This window comes from Diaporthe batatas, assembly GCF_019321695.1.
Source record: "Diaporthe batatas strain CRI 302-4 chromosome Unknown Contig00001, whole genome shotgun sequence".
In the NCBI taxonomy this organism is placed as follows: domain Eukaryota; kingdom Fungi; phylum Ascomycota; class Sordariomycetes; order Diaporthales; family Diaporthaceae; genus Diaporthe; species Diaporthe batatas.
The window spans coordinates 426,555-445,750 of NW_025408548.1; the positions used below are offsets into that span (position 1 = coordinate 426,555).

The following is a 19,196-nucleotide window of genomic DNA, read 5'->3' on the forward strand; positions in this document are numbered from 1 at the left end:
CCGAATTCGATGGGGATAGCAACTGCACAGCGGTTGGTAATATGAGTAGCAACATTCCGTCAAGTTCAAGGATCAGGACACTGTACGGCATCTACTGCGCAGACCTTTATACAAGACAGATCCTCTCCGCAGCCGGCGCCTCTCCACCAGCGTTCAGCTTTCCCAAAATCCTTTTTCCGTTTTCCGTCAGGCCGAGTTCCCATTCGCTCACGACATCTTCCATCAGCCCTTGCACATACGCATGCCCAACAACCTCCCACTCACTCCGTTCGTCTTGTTCCCGCGCGGTATCGTCCTTACCCGCATCCTGATCCAAGCCCACCTCGCACGAATCTCTCCGCGCCTTCCTCAGCACGTACGGACACCTTGCCCCGGGGAAGACCACGAGCACGTCCCCCTTCTGCGCCCGGCGAGGGAACCACCCGATCAGCTCGTCCGCCACCACGCCAAAGACGCGCGTCCGGGCATGCGGCTCGAACTCGGTGGAGAATAGATAGGCGTTGGCGCTAGGCTCGATGGGCGCCGAGCCCGGGTGTCCGGGGGTTACTTCTCGCGGCATGTAGCCTGCAGATATCATGTTGTGGTATTCGAGGAAGACCTGCTCCATTTCGGCGGCTCTTTCTTCAGGTGAGATTGGGGCGTCGTGTCTGTTTTCGGTCCGATACATCAACTGGTTGCAAATAATGCAGCGCCAGAAAGCTTTACACATGTCCTCGCCGCCGAGGTAGGGGCGTGATTGCATGTTGGAGATGGCTGACGGGGAGAAACAATTCCCCGTTGGGTTTTCGCTAGTCACGTCCTTCCAGTCCCGAGTGCTTTGGCCCAACCTTGAGTTGCTGACCATGTCGAGCGCAAGGCCATATGTTCTCAATTCTGCCGCTTTGATGTTCTCATAGTCGTCGCGATCGCCGTTGCCAGTCAGGTGTTCAATGGTTCGGTAATGGTGTGGTAAAAAGCCAAGCTCAGTCACTTCGCCCACACGGAAAGCATGGAGGTCCAGTCGTCTGCAGTCATCTGATACCTTGACTCCTAGCACATGCATCGGGAATTCTGCATTGCCAAGGTCAGTAGCCCCGCCAGCATTGAATCGTCCGATGTTGAACAGTTGCAAGTCGGTAGGTGAAGATAGATCAACCGCCCAAGACGGGAGGTTGGATATGCGTGGTTTATCTGTCCGCATGTCGTTGACAAATTCCAAGACATCGAGGCACAAGAGACGCTTGACAAAGTAGATTGTGAGGTTGGCGTAGACCTCAGCCACGCTCAAATCGTAATCGACCTTGAGCAGCGGCTCGTCCGCGACGTCTTCGCTGAACATGCCGAGAAAGGCATAAAGCTTGTCCCGGAGGTCGGTGGCTTCCAGTCGCCTCGCTAGCTCTATACGCGGCCACATCCTGTATCTGATGCCGGGGATGTAGCTGAAAGTTGAGGTTTTGAATCCAACGGTGATGAGGGCACCACCTCCACTCGTGTGTCTCAAGGAGGCATCAGTGATGAAGCCGATCAGGCGCCGTAATTTCAACAAGGCGGGATTCCCCGGCTCCCACCACTCGTCACCATCCCCGGTTTGGTGGAAGTACACTAAGGCTGATTCGGCGAGCCCATCGAGTATCACATACTCTTTCAAATGCTTCGTGGCCATCCCTTGAGACTCTGTAGTCGGCTGAAGTTAGCTACCAATAGGATATCTGTCACAAGCAGTGCGTATCTGAGAACTTGGAAAGTGATTTGAGGCCATGCTAATAGAAAGCAGTCTGCTTATTGAAGTTGGAGGATCATGGATAGTAGATGTGGGATAAGCGTGTCTGAAAACAATGAGAGCTTCGGAATGGAGAGACTTAGAGACAACGGACCACTTAAGAATATGGTAGAAACTGCCTCCACCATTAATTTTGTGTCCAGCTGAGTGAACGTATACTTCTCCAACGTAGACTTCTCAAGTCTCGGAAAATGAAGCCTGCAGAGGTCGACTACGATGGCGACGCTGGCAGACAATTTGCCTTGGCGCTCATGCGCTCCCAGGGCGTGACCACCATGCTTGCGCCCAAGAGCCTCGGCCACGTCCTCTTCCGTAACCTCATCAGTCGTCGGGAGGAAGAAGTTAACGTTGCGCGACTTTGCTTCCGTGAACAACTCCCTCTCCATCGAGGCGGCGGTGAGCCAGCGGACGCTGACTGGGTTGACAGTTTTGAACGGTTCGGGAATCCCCATGACGCTGGAGACCGGCTCCCAGCCAACGACGCGGTTTCCGTACCCTACGCGGACATTGTCTGACGAAACGGCCATGACCGAGGCTACTTCTTGGAAGATCCACACGCGTGAGAACCAGGGCATGAGCAAAAAGTCCTGGAGTTTTTGCCAATCGTTTCGGCTGAAATCCTCGGCTCGTATCCTGTCCTGCCACACCGCTTCAAAGAATGTCCGGCTGTGTAGTTTTTCCCTCCACTGGCGCTCCAGAGACACCACGATTCCCGCGGCCTTCTCCACTGCCGCAACAGCGACGTCGGCATCCGCAGCCACGACGGGGTTGCCGAGCCATATGAACAGCCGGCCGGCCCCGGAGTAGATCTCCGTCATGCGCATCACCTGCTCGGCCTTCTCGGCGTTGTCGTTCTGGTTGATGCATATAGCGTCGGCCCATGTGATGACGGGGAGCCTCCGCCGCCGCATCTGACTCAAGGCCTCGTAAAGAGACCTCGTGACACGTATGTCGGCCCCGTTACACTTGATGAAGAAGGGCGGCTCGGGAGAGCCCCAGGTGTACGAGAGCGCGCAGAACCATTGGTCCGATTCGAAGGATGTGTGCTTCAGAGCGCACACCAAGGGGGCGTCTGTCTCGCCTGGAGCGATGATCAATAGGCGGAACTCATTTTTCCCAAGCGGCGAGTAGCGGAAGTTCGTCGTCTTGGCAGCCGGAGGGCTTTGTTGGAGCTTGGACTCGTCTGCTGGCGCAGTGTTTTGCGTCGTCTGTCGTGTTTCTGAAATGGGGCCAGCCTCTGTTGATTTCCCCTGGTCCAAGGCAGCCGACACGTTTTCTTTGAGCTTAGACCTCTTTCTTCGCACAGTCTTCCGTGTCTTCTGTCTCGTTCTTGATCCGGGGCCCCTCAATCTCGAGTGCTCCGAGTCCAAGGCAGCCTGCTTTAGAGTCGCAGCGGAATGGTTGGAGTTGTGGAGACAAAAAAAGAGCGCGGCCAAGTTGCTGTATAAACGACGCATGAGATGCGTTGGAATGTGAATTTGACACCAGGCCTGCACTTGCATCTGATGTTCCAATACTCTCTGAGAATAGAACAAGAGTACGGCCAAACGGGTGCGTAGACGACGCACAAGATGACCAAAAAGGTCCAGCTGGCACCATGCCTGCACCTGCTTTTCATAATCTGCGGTTTCGTCCTGCTTTACAGCCGGAACATCATCCACGGCAGTAATCTTGGAGATCAGATCTCCAACATGAACTCTATCGTGCCGCTTGGTTGCGATGTTGTAGATGAGACGGATGCCGGGTTCCTGGAGGCAATTGTAAGTCAGCGTCTTTCAACCAACCGCTTCGACAGCGCAAAAGACAAGGAAGTGAAAGGACACAATTATATATTGCCAACTCACTTTATCTGAAGTGGAGACTGATGGATTGTGCTTCCTCGAAAACTTCTCGAGGCCTTCTGCCAGGTCCCCGGCGACATGGCTGGGCTGGACCTGGTCAAGGGCCTTGACAAAGTGGTCAATGCCAAGCTGCACCTTTTTGGGTGTCTTGGTAGCCACTGAAAACTTTTCAGAGAGCGAATTGTACAGAGATTGTAAGCGGGCCTGCTCTACTTCCCAAAGCAGACCAGCTTTGGCACAAAGAGTTTTGAGGTCCGAGCCCGAGTAGTTCTCAGTCACCAGCGCGAGACCGTTGATATCGACGGCCGGATCTAGGTCTTCCAGGTGAAGAAACAGTCCGAGGATGCGAGCGCGGGCCTGGAAGTCAGGTAGCCCAATGTAGATCTTATGCTGGAGGCGTCTCAGGAACGCCTCGTCCAGGTCCCATGGTCTATTCGTGGCCACAAGGACGAGTGGGGCCTTATTATCATGCGAAAGGCCATCCAATTGACTTAGGAACTGGTTTGATTGAGCACGCTTGTGAGCCGGGTCGCCAGAGCTGCGTCGATAGAAAAGCGCATCGACCTCGTCGATGAACAGCACGCATGGGTGGAGCTTGCCCGCGAGCGTAAAGGCTGCTTCAATATACTTTTCTGATTCTCCGTCGAACTGGGAAATCAGCGCGGCGCTGCTGACAGCAATCATACGTGATCCGGAGGCCGTGGCAACGGCACGACTGAGCGCGGTCTTGCCTGTCCCGGGAGGCCCGTAGAGCAGTGCCCCTCGCATGCGCAGGGCTTGCCTCAGGTTCTCGGATTCGCAGTCGAACTGTAGACTATGCGAGGCGACGAACTGCTGCATGAGCTCCTTAGTTTCGTCGTCGACAATCACATCATCCCAACCGGTCTTCAAGGATTCTGCCGTCAACGGGCATATGTCAGCACTCTACAATTGACGCACGGCGAGGGGGGTCACTAAGGCAGGATCAAGTTCTTCCACCTGCTTACCACGATCCACTATATATTTCGTCAGCTCGTCCTCGAGGTCGTTGAGGTCGAGAGCTTCGAGCACTTCGCTAAGCTTTTCCTCGGACTCGGTGTCCTCGGAAGACGGATTTCCAGCGGTATCGCCCGTGTCTTTGTCGTTGGGCCCGGCTTTCTCTGCGCTTGCCGGTGCGTCTTGAGTCTGTGGCTCGACCGGGTTATAAAATCCCAGACGTCTCAGCACGCCTCGAATGTCTGCGAATCTCAGCTCAGGCTTGAGCCAGGACCGACCCATGATCTGAGTGACGATGTGGCCCACATCCTCGGACGTCCACAGGGAGCTTCCAAACGTCCTGAGGCTCTTGCCGCGCTCCGAGCACGCCCAGTTCGCAGTGACCTTGACAAGATCCGCGGGGAAGCAATGACCACAGCACTCTCTCAGGCAGTGCCTCAGGGTCCGCGCGTTGACGGCACCGTTGTAAGTCTTCTCCCGAAGAGCCAAGTCCTCATCGCTCATCTTGACGTCGCGCGCAAACATATTTGACGCTTTCGTGGCTCCAATCTTCCTCTGCAATCTCTCGCCCGGGTCCAACACATAATCCTTGGTAGACACAATCATGACCACGGCGTCGCCCTGCTTCCGTCTCTCCCGCACCTTTTCGGCAAACCGCGCCAGGATCCGTCGCTTCAGGGCGTACTCAACAGGGCGATAGTCGACGAGGTGGAATATAACGGCGCTTTGACGATGACGAGGAGTTCCGCCCGGCATCTCTCTAGCTTTACCCTCTGTGGTAAGCTTGTTCATGACGGCGTCTAGAAGAAGAGTCCAAGCCAGTTGTGTCCGTTGCCACCACGCTCCATCGGCGTAACGCTCTGCGCGAGCACCAAAGAAATGGTGCATGAACGCGTCCAGTGAGCACACATCGGGCTCCCATTGCTGCTGGTTTGTCGAAGCATTCTCATTGCTGTCGTCGACATCCTCTTCGTTTTCGCCATTCTCTTCGTGGTCGACATCCTGCGCGTCCTCGCCATCCTCTGCGTCTTCGACATCCCCAGCTTCTTGGACCTCCTCAGCCTTTTGGGTTTCCTCAGCTTCTTTGGTCTCCTCAGCTTCTTTGGTCTCCCCAGCTCCCTTGCCATCCTCGGCTTTTTCGGCGTCCTCGGCTTTTTTGACATCCCCGTCTTCTTGGTCCGCCTCGGCCTCTTGAGTCTCCTTGACGTCTGGGGCCTTCTCAGCCTTGTTGCCACTTCCCCCTATTGATGTAGCACATGCCACGCCTCCATCCCCCTCAGTCTCAGCATCGCCCTCGGCATCTCCCTGGGGCCTCTCCGACGTCAAGGCCAGCCCCTCCGATGCGGTGGCATCACCCTCACCCTCGCACCCCCGCGCCTCCACGTCGCGGCGGTCCTGGCGGTGGAACTCGCAGCCGAGCTCCTCGAGGTCCTGAAAGTCCAGCTCGACCAGCGCCACGCCGAGGGCCCTGGCGACGCGCCCCACGGCCCGGCCCATCCACACCGGCTCCAGGTACCGCCCCGTGGTGCAGCCGTCGTCGTCGTCTGCTATGGGTGGCAGCTCCTTCTCCAGGCGGAACACGACGGCCGAGCCCTCTGGCCGCACCAGCCTCCCGCTGCGGTCCGCCACGAGCGCCGCCGCGGTCATGTCGCGGAGCCTCGCGAACGTCCTGTAGTGGATCTCGTCCGCGGGCAGCTCCCTGGCGAGCGACGAGCTGAAGCTGGTGTCGTTGGGCTGTCTGGCGCTGCCATCGTCCTTCCCGGCATCAGCTGGCCCTGCTTTATCATCAGGGCACACCTTTCCGCCTGCGAGACCCGCATCGCCGCCATCCTCGTCGTCGTCGTCGTCGTCGTCGTCTTTCGCCTCCTTGCAATCATCGCAGTTGCAAAAGACGATCTGCTCGGGAGCCGCAGCAAGGTCTGCCGCGGTCTTGACGTTGCACTCCAGGAACCAATCAGGGATCAGGTAACGCCGGGCCTGGGGCGGGCTTGACGTTGCGGTCATGATGTGTGTGTGACAGCACGCCGAGCACGGGATCTGGTATGCAAGCCTCGCTCATCGATTTGATGAGTGCGGTACTTACATACTCTTTCCATTAAAAACTAGTCGCAAATGGTGTGCGGCGTAGCTGTGGCGCCCTGCTTTCAGCTGGCCAAGGCTTGGATCACCAACAGTTGCATGCTGCATGAGAGTGGATCCAGAGACTACAGTCGGCGGTTACTAGGTTGGCCCACATGCATGTCGTCCATGATGCCACCAAGACAATCACGCAACTGACCCTCGACTTGGATGAATCCATTGGCTAGGAGCGAGGCTGGAAAAACATACCTAGGTATCAATCCTGAATACGTTCCCGAATCTATAAGCCAAGACTGCAGCGATAGGCCATATACGGCGATAAAAGATGAACCAACTACCCAGGTACTATATCTGATCTCGCTTCTATACTGCAGATGTCCGAATACATGACGCCCCCATATTGTCTACTATATGCATCTGTGTCCTACGGAGAAAATTGAAAGTATCTGGTTTCGTTCCTACCTAGATATTTCATGTACGTCCGAAGCCGTAATACACGACGCGCTGAGAATAAAGTGGCAAACGCACAAAGACCTACTGGCAGCTCCTTGAAAAAGATACAATGCACATAACACCGGTAGAAATACGACATGTGAAATGAAATACATATTTGTCAAACCATCGGAATGAATGAACTCCGCATGTCGGTGAGAGAAGCGCGCCCCAAGAAGAGTCGACATGGAGTCTATTGCTTATCGCCGGCAGGATTGGGGTCCCGCCTTGAATCCTGCCGCGTCACGTCACTGATGCACAGGCGTGTCAGACGGGCATAGTCTCCGCGGCCCCTTGCCAAGGAGAATACTGTAGTTAAAAAGCCACTCAGCTCCTACCAGCCGGCTGGTAATATCACCGGGATCGTCCTTCTAGATGAACATCACATCGTGACGACACACACACACAAGATGCGTGCCACAGCTCAGGTCGCACTCGCGGCGCTCTGCGCCGCGGTGGCGCGGGGTGAGTCTCAGAAGCCCATCACCTCGGGTGAGGACAACTTGAAGGGCGTGCGGGGCAGCCCATTCACCGAGGAGTATGCGAAGCATGTCGGCGAGCTGCTGGAGGAGTGGCATGTGCCCGGGGTGGCGATCGGGATCGTCGACGGGGATAATATCTGGACTGAGGTAGGTTTCGGGTTTCGTCAGGAACTACCATCTCCGTCTCATTATCCCAAGGTCTCCGAAGCGCGGTGCCGAGTGGCATTCATGCATGTGTCGGGATTTTAAACCTAGACCCACTACTCATCACCATTGATATACCGTGATGGCCTCATCGACCACAAACAAACAAGACACGAGCATCATATGATAACACACACACACACCCAGGGCTTCGGCATAGCAACCTTCCCCTCCACGCCGGTGACCCCCTCGACGCTCTTCTACTGCGCCAGCACGAGCAAGGCCTTCACGGCCGCGGCGCTGGCCATGATGATCGACTCGGGCAACTACACGGCCCCCGCGGTCCACGGGCAGAAGCTCGCCTGGGACACCAAGATGCACGACATCATTCCGGAGGTAAGCTGTTCGTCCGTCCGTTGATGCTCGGGGGAAACAAAGTCTCTTGATCTCCCTCTCTTTCTCTCTCTATATATACATACATACATACATATATATATATATATATCTCACACATACACACACACACACACACACACACACAAAGTCCAATAAACCAAACAGGCTAACCCAACCCCCAAAACCCACCAGGACTTCATCCTCGCCGACCCCTGGGCAACAACCCACATCACAATCGAGGACGCCCTAAGCCACCGGACCGGCCTCCCCCGCCACGACAAGGCCTCGACCCACCAGGTCGTCGACACCGCCACCGGGCAGAAGCGCACGGCCACGGTCCGCGACGGCACCCGCTCCCTCCGCTACCTCCCGCTCAACGCCCCGCCGCGGACCAAGTGGCAGTACTGCAACCAGATGTACGTGGCGGCCAGCCACGCGGCCCAGACCCTCGCCGGCGGCGCCTGGCTCGGCGACCTCCTGCGCGACTGGGTCTGGCTGCCCCTCGGGATGCGGTCGACCTACTTCTCGGTGCCGGACGCCCTCGCCGCGCCGGAGCACTTCGCGGGGGGCTACGTGTGGGATAGGACGCACCAGAACTTCTCGGGCGTGCCGTACATGCCCGTCGACGAGGTCGGCGGCGCGGGCAGCGTCATCTCCAACGTCGCCGACTACGCGCTGTGGGTGCGCAGCCTGCTCCGCGAGGCGGGCCCGCTGGGGAGGGCGGGGCATGCGGCGGTCAAGACGCCGCGGGCCATCGTGGCGCCGGGGGAGGCCCTGCCCGGTGGCGGCTCGCCCTACGACGGGCCCATGATGTATGCGCTGGGCTGGGAGACGACCAGCTACCGCGGGCACCGGTTCTGGACGCACGCGGGCGGCATGCACGCGTACGGGGCCGAGGTGTTCTTCTTCCCCGGCCTGGACTTTGGCGTCGTCGCGCTGGGCAACACGGCCGGGACGGCTAACCTTGTCGAGCTGCTGCTCGTCTGGGGGCTGGTCGACGACAGGCTCGGGGTGCCCGAGGCGGAGAGGTATGACTGGCGTGCGAGGTAGGTTGTTTCTCCACGATCTTGCATGAATAAATGCTGACATTATTCCTGTTTGTTTCTCTCCCGCCCAGCTTCACAAAACAACAACAAGACTGGGACGACAAGGTCTCAAAGGCAATAGACACATACTACCCAGACCGGCCCAGGGGCGAAAAAGACCGCATCCCGCCGGCCCTGCCCCTCGAGGCCTACACGGGGACGTACTTCCACCCGGGCTACCTAAACATCACGGTCGAGCTGGCCCTCGGCGACGGCAAGACGGCCCTGATCAACAAGAACGCCACCCTCACGGCCACCCGCCGCGACGCCACCTGGCCCACCTACAGCGAGTTCGAGCACGTCTCGGGCGAGTACTGGATGATGTTCCTGCACACGCTGGGCCAGCCCGACGGCGTCGCCGACAGGAACTACGCCCCCGCGCAGTTCCGCGTCGGTCCTGGCGGCAGGGCCGACGCGCTGGGGGTCACGTGGCTTGCGGTCGAGCCTGGCGAGGATACGGTCGAGGGGCTCGTGTGGTTCGAGAGGGTTGAGTAGCCGGCCACAACAAATCACAACATGGCGGTGGGGGGTTGATCCGTGTCACTGTTTCGTTCCTCCCGAGTTAGCAATCAATGTAAACTGCAGCATGTTCAGAGGAATGTGAATAAACAATTGTGTGCAAAAATTCAGACTGTTGAGCTTGATAAGTTGGATCAACATGGGTTTGACTTTCAGTTGGCCGTTCTTAATGGAAAAATTGATTCATCATTTTGCAACGTGGGCGGTCGTGGCGACAGAAGAAGGAAACAATGCGACGAGGAGCTTACCTTGACACAGCCTAGATGGTGCGGTGCGTGCATGGCGTCAAAGACCCTCGAGGGAGAGCCCTCGAGGATCGCGCCGTGGTTGGAGGAGAGGAGAGAAAGGAAAGCTCTGCAGTGCCCGTTCGAAAATTTGCAGTTTAGAGATGTTGGATTGCGGGACCACTCTTGCTTACATAAGTCGGTAGCCCGAACCCTGACGACCACATCGATCTAGTTGTTGAGGGGGGGGGGGGAGAAGATCAACGCCAGCATCAAGGAAAAGAGGTTATTTAATAAAAGATATCACCTAGTCTGAACGTTGAATATTCAGCAATTCGCCCCGAAACCAAGAGGACAGGGTATTTAGGCCCGATACCCTAGCTACAGCATACAACACACACACACACTCACTCACACACCCACACCCACAGCAAGCAATACACATCCCAACGCGAAACAGCGCCGTCGCACGCCATGCCATGCCCAAATTCAACATCCAACACCTCCACCACCTTCAACGCGGATCCATACACGCGGGGTGGGGGGACAACAAGCCTCCCCTCCAGTGCTCAACGGCCCCGTCTGTCAAAGGAAAAAAAGAAGGGGAGAAATATCTATCATTGACTTCTTTTGGCTGGGGGAAGTGGGGGAAAGTTCACCCCGTGTGATGACCGACCCTGTATTCCCATCTCCTCCCTTCCGCTCGATTGGAAGAGCGAGCATCGTCTACCTCGACCACAAGGCCACAGAACATCCGCTCGAAAATGGTGTTGAAGGGGAGGGGGATCAGAGATCCACAAGTATCCCTCTTCCTCCTCACCCCTGTTTCCGAAGCACGCATAACAACCACCCACCACATTACCCTATTACCCTACGCCGCCCCCCAAATGCATGCCTTTCAACGCAGAACTCGTCCACCTAACCAACCACCATTTCCCCTTCCTTCCTTCCTTCTACCTTCCTTCCTGATTACCCACCCCCAAGAAAGCCTCCGGCATCCATGCCCGCCAGCCCCCTTGTCCCAATCTCACTCGCCCCCTCGACGCATACCTGGCTCTGCTTCCATGTCCCTGTTCTGCTTGGGAGCATCCATCGTCTTCTTCACCACGACCACCACCACCACAACCAACCGCATTTTCACTTCCAGAGAGAGAGGCAACTAGGCAAGCACAAGACGACAGGTTTGCCCGTGAGCCCGAACTCCATGCTGTACGCACGACGATGCTGCTTCTGCTGTTGTAGTTTTGCTGCTGCTCGAGAAAACCGCAGCCACCCAGAAAACCCACCCCCCGCACAGAGGAAGTAGGCGCGAATCTTCATCTTGGAGGCCCTGTGTTTTTTGCAATTTTTTGGTTATATTGGGGTATTTACACTTGACGACTCAGCGTGTCCGTCCCCATCCAGTGTCAGTTGGCCACAAAAACCCCCACTTGCTTTCACCCAGCAAAGATGTGGGAGTCCCTCGGCTCGAAGAATTGCCCCGGCGCTTTCTCCTCCGCTCTTCCTTCCATCTGGTGTCAAGGGGGCCTGTGGCAACCCGGCTTTTTCTTTTCTTTTCTCTTTTTTCCCCCTCTTTTTGGGAGGTCCCCCGGTCCGCTTTCAAGCCATCCGGTGGTAGGGTCCCAAAATGCGCTGCTGGTAGTTCCATTTCCGTGAGAGGATATCCTGACACTCGAGGACCCAATCAAATGATCAAACAGGGGTCTTCAAGAATGACACGCTGGGTTCCGCTGCCGATAACATATACCCGAGAACTGTCCTACATCTAGGAGTAGATGCAGTGCTAAACTGGTATGGTATGGTGGCCGCGCATCTATAGCTCCTCCTCGTCGTCGTGCGCACTACTCTGCGCGAGGGGGGCCGCCGGCACGGCCGGCGCGGACGAGGAGACCTTGGGCTGCGAGACCCCCAGGGCGGGCTGGGATGGCTGGCCAGACCCGTCGTCCAGGGTCCCGGCGCGCTGCTTCTTGAGCGGGCTGCCGGCGGGCGCGATCTCGTCGGATAGGTTTGTCGGGAAGAAAGAGGGCGGGGCCAGGCCCGAGGAGCGCGGGCCATCGCCGCCGGCGCCGAATATCATGTTGGGAGGGGATGTCGCTGCGCTCAGGTTGGGGGACTTGGCGTCGGGTGAGGCGGTGCCTTCTGGCTCGGCTGACCGTTGCCGCTTAAGCTGTAAAGTTTGTCAGCATCTCATTAACACTCGAGGGAAAGACTGGCACGGATGAGAATACCTTAATACGGTCGACACCTTCGGCCAATTCACCGGTGAACTTGACATCCTCGGGCGCTGTGCTCGGCTTGACTTCCTTATCGTCGATGTCCTCCATCTTGCCGAGGATCTCTGGTTCGTCCTCGTCTTCTTCCGAGTCCTCGTCCATAGCGCCGAGACTGCCGTTCGACTTGGTGCGGCCCTTTCTCCTCTTGGACGACTCTGCTGTTTGGTCCCTGAAGGCGGAGAACCCGACCGTACCTGTCGTCTTGAGAGGGCCAAGGTTGGAGAAGTCGAGCTGGCCGGACCGTCGCTTCGCTGCTGCGGGTGTGGTTGCTTGTGACTTGGCCGAGGGCAAAACCCCCATCTTCTGCAGCTGGCCTGTACGCGGGGGGGTTAGCTGGTGTTCAGGTGGTGCTCGTCAGGTGCCCCGGGAAAGGTGTACTTACGCTCGCCACGGTAGTAGAAAGTAAAGGTGGCGTAGGGCTTCTCTGGCCCATCGATACCAGTGACAGTCTGTGTGCTGATGGTCTTGGGATCGAGAGTCTTGGGCTTCGCGAAACTCGTAGTGTGCTCGACATCGGCGTCGACCCCGTTGGAGTTGCCGCCATTGACCTCGTCATCGTCGTCGTGTGCGCCAAACTGCGGGGAGTATTCGCCCTTCTTGATCTCGCCAGACGCTATGACGCGGAACATGGCGACCTTGATCTGGCCGGCGGCCTCGGGGAACTCGTCGTCCGAATCAGACATGGAGTCCTCGTCGAAGACAGCCTCGACGGGGCTCCCCTCGTCGTTGCCGTAGCGGAAGGCATCTCGGGGCCCATTTGACGAGTCGCCCAGCAGGGCACCCATGCCTTCACCCCTCTGCTTCCTGCGCCGGCGCTCGAACTTCTGGCGGCGCCTCTCGAGCCGCTCCTCGGCGTCGTGGCCTTTGAGGTCGAGGCCGTTGAGCCACCGCTCCAGGCCGACCTCACGGAACAGGAATTCCCTCTCGGCCAGGCCGCCGCCCTCGGAGTCGGGGACCTGGACCCATCTGCTGTTGACCCAGGTCTCCTCGCCGGGCCTGAGCAGTGTTGCCACCTCTTCCTTTGCGCGGCCGTCGAAGTAGATGTAGGCGGCGACGGTCTCGTTGTCGCTGTTGGTCATGGGGATGTAGGGGTTGACGCCGTTGCCAGCCCTGCTGGAGGCCATGTCCCTGGCGGCATACTGCGGCGTGGGATCAGGATTGTCGCGAGTGGGTTTCGGGGTCGAGTATGGGATGGGCAGGCCGGGGGTCAGCAGGGTGATGGAGATGGCGAACTTTGCGGATTCGGTCTTGCCAGAGTCCTCGCTCAGGGTGGGGCTGGGGACGGGTATGAAGGTGTTGATCCTGGAGAACTTGGACTGCTTCTGCATGCCGTGCTCTGGGAGCGGGGTCCCGTTGGCGTGGATGCTCACCGCAATACCCTTGAAGCAGGGCATTTTGGCGGCGGGGTCGGGTCGGGGTCGTTTGCTCGCGGCAAGGGAAGGGAAGGGGGAGAATGAGGCGGGCCTCGAAGGCGCTGGCCAGAGATGTGAGGCAGTGGGTGGTTGGCCAGGCCAGCGGGAGGTTTTGCTCTGCCCCAGGGAGTTGGCTGGTTGGCGAGGATCGGTCGGTGCGCGGTCGGCTTTTTTGGTGGACTGGGGAGGGCGGGCGAGCAAGGTTGGGATGGTTACTCGAGCAACGGCGATGTCGGGTGGGTTTGTCAGAGGACGCTCGTGGTTTTGTTGTGCACGCACTCAACGGCCCACCAGCAAGAACAAATCAGGAACAGATCGGCCAGGCAGACAGGTGGGTAGGGCGACTGTTAAACGGCTACTGGACAAGCGCTGCAGTGCAAGTTATCGTCGCCTTGACAGCCCTTGGACGCAATCGAGGTCGTGCGGAGGGGCAGCAGTAGGTTTGCAAAAAGACGAGCGGTTGAGTGCAGAGGCGGCGTGGGTTGACGCTGCTTGGGTGGAGCTAGCCCGAGTTGGAGAAAGGCGGGCACAGGTGAGGGCACGGCTGGCACTGGCGCTGGCAGCACTGGCAGTATCTGTAGTAGGCGTGCGCAGGTCAAGTGCGTGGTTTAGGCTAGTAATAACTCAGCTCAGGCTTGGTTGAGATTGTGACGTGACTTGACGTCTGGGTTCGTGACCAGGCAGTCAGGCAGACAGGCAGACAGTCAGGTCGTCAGGTCGTCAGGTAGTCAGGTAGTCAAGTGTGCTGCTCTGCTGGTTGCTGGTGGGGCTGTCCGGGAGGTGATGCTCGACTCGAATCGACTCGACCCAACTTGGCCCGCGTGGGAGAGGGAAGAGAACGGGCGGGCGAGAGGTGAGGACAGACAGACAGCAAAACTGCAGACAGAGAACACGGGAGGTGAGCTCAGCGGCGTTGCACTGTACAACGGTGAGGCTGAAGCGAAGGGCCCATCTGACGACGCAGCAGAGTTGCAGCCGACGACAGAAATCTACCGCGGATAAGAAAATCATAGGACGAGCTCTCCCCGTCGGCACCTGCTGCTGCTGCTGTTTCTCCCCCAGGAGCTGGGATCATCCACCTCCAGCCCGCTAGTGAGGTGAAAAGTCACTGCCCCGCGCTGGTTCGCAGGTGGGGTACTTGGGTGCGGGCACGTCGTCTGTCGAGCGTCTGCGGGCAGGCGGGATGGACCTGGCACCTTCGAGGTCGGGTCTGTCGAGACTGGATGGATGACTTGCTCCAACACCACTAACAATAATCATTGTGCAACGCCGTTCACAGATGGCCTTTTGTCGAATCAAGCCCAACAACTATCCCTTCTTTTTTTTGTCTTATTGTAGCCCGGTTCAGTTCCTAAAGTTCTCTGGGGCCAACGTTCATTACCGACGCTAGATGAGAGCATCTTTGGCACTGGCATGCACTGCAGGTGTTCGGAATCAATGACGAAGCTATGGCCATCCACAGAAGCACCTCTTATAATCACTGCTTCAGCCACCTCGCCAACTTTATGCAGCCGCAAACAAATACAACATCCAATGAACGCCCTTGGCCGGGTCGTGCATCTCCCTTACATCCTGCAATCGCACATCCCCATCCAGCCTGCTCAGGTCCAACCAAGACCCAGCGCGGCTACTCCAATGGGGCTGGCTTTGGTGACAAGCACTCAGAAACTGCAAGCAAAGCCAAGGCGATATCGCAAGCCTAGCCGCACAAATGTCTATACCTGCTTGGCGCCTGCATATTGCTTATAATAAATTGCTGAATCAGTCAGGGTACCCGACATATTCTTACGTATCCTGCCTTTTCTCATTGATGAATTCCTCTGGTTGCCAACTGGCACTCTTCACGCACGTGTAGAGAGAGAGATTAAGAGTGGTGTACACTAAGTAGGTTGGTTGTATTTAGGTGCCTGCAGAAGGGCTCGGAAGCACCTATGTATAGGTGCCTACGGCTGCCTTAAGCTTGCACCAACACCGGTTATCGTTATACCCACCTGTCGACGTTGACCTTGGCCGTTGTTCCGGCGTGTGGGCGCCGATTCGGTACGACATCCTATTGGTCAAACGGCCGCTGAAGAGGTCCTGAGGCCGCCAAACGCCTAATGCAAAGATGGATATCTTTACAAATATTTCAAGCTCCATTATTGGGTTCAATTCCAGGGCTATTCACGTATTGAGGATCCTCCAGCTATTCCGGTTTCTGCCATCTCAAAGAACCGATGGGGCTGGGTCTTGCACAGCGTTCGTCGGAGGACAACCGACGGCTCTCGCCTGCACTGTGCCTCATTGTTTGAGCCCACCCATTACCTACAACAGAAACGCTGATTTACGGATAGGGGGCGGCAGCCTAATCATGGCTACGAGTGGATCATCGCAGCCAATCGACGCGAAGGCTCACCGAAGGTCATCGCTGTAACATCCACAATCTTGGGTTATAGATATTGCATTCAAAACTCCAATTCACTGTAGATTCTCCATTACTTTAAAAGCGCTTATGACTTAATCCCCATGACGAATGGTGAACATGTTCAATTTTGCCCTCTTTGTCCATACTGTCAGCACATGGCAACAAAGCATTTGAAGACTCGACGCATTTGGAGCTTGTCGGAGCACCTCAATGAAACCCTTGAAATGATGTACTCTAGCGCACACATGATCATTTTGTCAATTCTCCATCTAATTCGCGTCAGACTCTACGCGAAAAGGAGTAAAGACTCGCGTTATCATGGCTACTGTCTGCACTAGCCGATCGCGACTGCGTAACGACCGCTGGTCCCTCTTCCTTCGCCAGAAGCATCTCCAGGACCAGCTCCGGAGGCTCAAAAATGATTTCAAAAATTGCCACTGCTCATATGGATGCCTAGGAGGTGCACAGAGCCATGTCCCGGTGGCTCCTACAGCCATACCCGCCCAGACGCAGCCCTTGCACGGCCCGTATGTGGCTGCGGATAGTGCATTGCCTCGCACACGTGCCAGACCACAAGAGCGGAGACATCCCAGCACTGTGGTCATAGCTGAGGCACGAGGGACATCAGACATACTGCTTCACCGCAGCAGAACCAGAGCTACACTACGCATGTCGCTGCAGGTCTACATAGACCCGACGCCCACGGGAAGGACGGGTTACTTCGGGGAAATGTTCCTCACACGCCCGGGGCAGGAAGAGCAATTCATAGGCTTTATTCACGCCTGGTGGGTGGACCGAAGTTCGGATGATTGGATAGATCTATTGCTGGGCGACTTTGGTGAGCGGTTTAACGACGACGTGCCCTTCTCAGATATGCGAATCTTCTTCAGCAGGCTCTTCGCACGGGGGGACCTAGATGAGGAGATCACCGCAGACCAAGATGGGATGATCCTCCCGCGCCCTTCAATTCAGAGGGGCTTTACCGCACCCTGGGCGAGCCTTCATGGCAATACTGACATCGTCTATATACCTATGATATGGTTGGATGACAACGTTAGTGCCACCCCGGCTGCTTGATTCCCATAATCACATTCTCCAGCCCTTAGCAATCGTTAGCGTACATTATACAATGGTAGGCTCTAATATCGCCCCGGTCACAGGTCACAGGACAGCGTATCATCGACCAAGGCTTCGATTTGTTTTATAGGCTAATGGCGGGCGGGACACTACCAGAACGTAAGTCGTCTCCGGCATCGCCCGGAGCTAATAGAGCACAGGTTGGCTATAGAGAAAGCTGACAATTTACATGAAAGCATACAATCTTGGCAGGCCACTTACCAGTAAGCAGCCCTCTATGGCCGCAATTGTTCCTCGCTTCCCTCTCCCCCTCTTTCAATGGAACAACTTCCTTCCTGCTTTAGTTGCTGACTCTAGATACTGTAGTCCTCCTGGAGCCGGGCCTACTGGGACCGGCGTATCGCAGCCAATGGGCCTCTTCGGCAAATCCGGGTGTGACAATGCCATTGGACGAGAGGGCGAGGGCTATAGGACGGGCATACGAGAGGAACGGATTCATGTACTTGGACCAAGGGGACCCGGATGAAGAATTAATGGGTCGCAGGGTCGACCACAGGGACCACCCCGCGGCCCCTGGCGACGTGGCCATCGCTCCTCCGGACCCGCCTGACACAGACCTCGGGACTCCATCACCGGAACGAGTTCGGAGTAGTACTGGAACACGGTCACGTTCACCAGAATCCCCGTTGCAAGACAGTGCGTAGGGCTTGGACTCTTCTTTCTCGGTCCCGTCTTCATAACCTCTTTTCCTTTGTACACATCCACACAAAGTGTGCAGTTTCTACAAAGAGGATAGCTGCCGCAGGTTTATACACCAAGATACAACATTGGCCGCTCTTGAATTGAGAACATACCACATGGCCTGAACTCAGCAGGTGGAATGGAGGACCGAATATAATCAAGAGTCTTTATGATGCTAAATCAAATTACGCTGCTAGAAATTACTATACTGTAACTGCTGTGAGTGCTTACCACCTTATGAAGGCGCCATGTATGTCCTCGGACGTATACGGAATAGAAGCGAAACCACACTATAACTGCTATACTTGCTAATCTAGCTCTATTAGGGTTTAAGTCTTAATTATAACTAAGGTTTTCATCTTTCTTTTTTTTCATTTTAAATTTATTAAAAAGAAATCCCTTCTTTAAAGGGATATTAGTTTTACCATTCTATAGTTATATCGGTTTATACTTATTAAAGCTATTTAATTACCTTTTTAATAAGTTCTTTTGTTCTTCTTTATTGTGGATATAGTAATAATGAGCGCCTGCTGTAGAAATGGAGTATGTTGACCTATTGGACCCCCTTGAGTATGAAGATGAAGTAGAAGACAATGGTCATTAGGCTGATAACTTTATAACAGCCTTTCTTGGGATGGATAAGGGCTGGGTTGGTGGCAATTAATTTTTACTAGGTTTAGGTAAGTTTGGATTAAGGCTTTTTACAAGATTTAGATCTTAGTGTGTGTTGTGGCCCTATTGTCCTAAGGACTATCGGGCTAGTTATAGTTGTTTTTAGTGGCGGTAGTATTGTCTGCTTAATAGTAGGAGGATGGGGTGGTGGGTGTAATTTTAGTTTATTTAGTGTGTCTTTGTATTCTTTTAATGATTGTTGCTGTGTGATATTGAAACTAGCTTGCCCTGGCCGGATATTAGGATTCTGAGTTGTAGATGTTGAAGAGCTATTGTTAGAGCTTAGTTTAGGTGTTACTTATATATTATTATCTACTTTTATTAAAGGAAATTAATAGTATTTTAAAGATAATTAAATTTATATTAGTTTTAATATTAAAATATTAATAATATTATAGTAAATTATTTTTATTATATTATTTTATAAATTATTTTATAAATTTAAAACTTATTTATAAATAAAATTTTATATTCTTTTAAAGATTTATAACTTTATTTATATTTCTTAAAACTCTTTTATTAATCTATTAATTATATAATATTAAAAGTATTTTACTTTATTAATTATATTAAAATAAATATAATAACTATTTAAATTTTATTTTATTTAATTATTATAAT

At 55.1% G+C, this 19,196-nt stretch overlaps 3 protein-coding genes across 3 annotated transcripts; 1 reads left to right on the top strand and 2 right to left on the bottom strand.

Moving 5' to 3' along the window:
• Positions 1-30: 30 nt before the first annotated feature.
• KVR01_000268 (uncharacterized protein) lies at positions 31-6,665 on the bottom strand. Its single transcript, XM_044791900.1, has 4 exons — positions 4,587-6,665; positions 3,604-4,496; positions 1,854-3,507; positions 31-1,653 (listed from the first exon to the last, which is right to left on the bottom strand). Exons 1-4 carry the CDS (start codon positions 6,577-6,579, stop codon positions 107-109), a joined length of 6,087 nt encoding a protein of 2,028 aa, XP_044650217.1. The 5' UTR covers positions 6,580-6,665; the 3' UTR covers positions 31-106.
• Positions 6,666-11,022: 4,357 nt separating this feature from the next.
• KVR01_000239 (uncharacterized protein) lies at positions 11,023-14,686 on the bottom strand. Its single transcript, XM_044781881.1, has 3 exons — positions 12,652-14,686; positions 12,225-12,583; positions 11,023-12,163 (listed from the first exon to the last, which is right to left on the bottom strand). Exons 1-3 carry the CDS (start codon positions 13,661-13,663, stop codon positions 11,810-11,812), a joined length of 1,725 nt encoding a protein of 574 aa, XP_044650188.1. The 5' UTR covers positions 13,664-14,686; the 3' UTR covers positions 11,023-11,809.
• A 1,717-nt stretch (positions 14,687-16,403) lies between these two features.
• KVR01_000937 (uncharacterized protein) lies at positions 16,404-18,921 on the top strand (the record flags this gene model as incomplete). The annotated part of the gene is made up of 4 exons (XM_044788012.1): positions 16,404-17,138; positions 17,246-17,321; positions 17,520-17,826; positions 18,903-18,921. The coding sequence occupies 4 exons, from the start codon at positions 16,404-16,406 to the stop codon at positions 18,919-18,921; spliced, it is 1,137 nt and encodes a 378-aa protein (XP_044650886.1).
• Between the last annotated feature and the right edge of the window lie 275 nt (positions 18,922-19,196).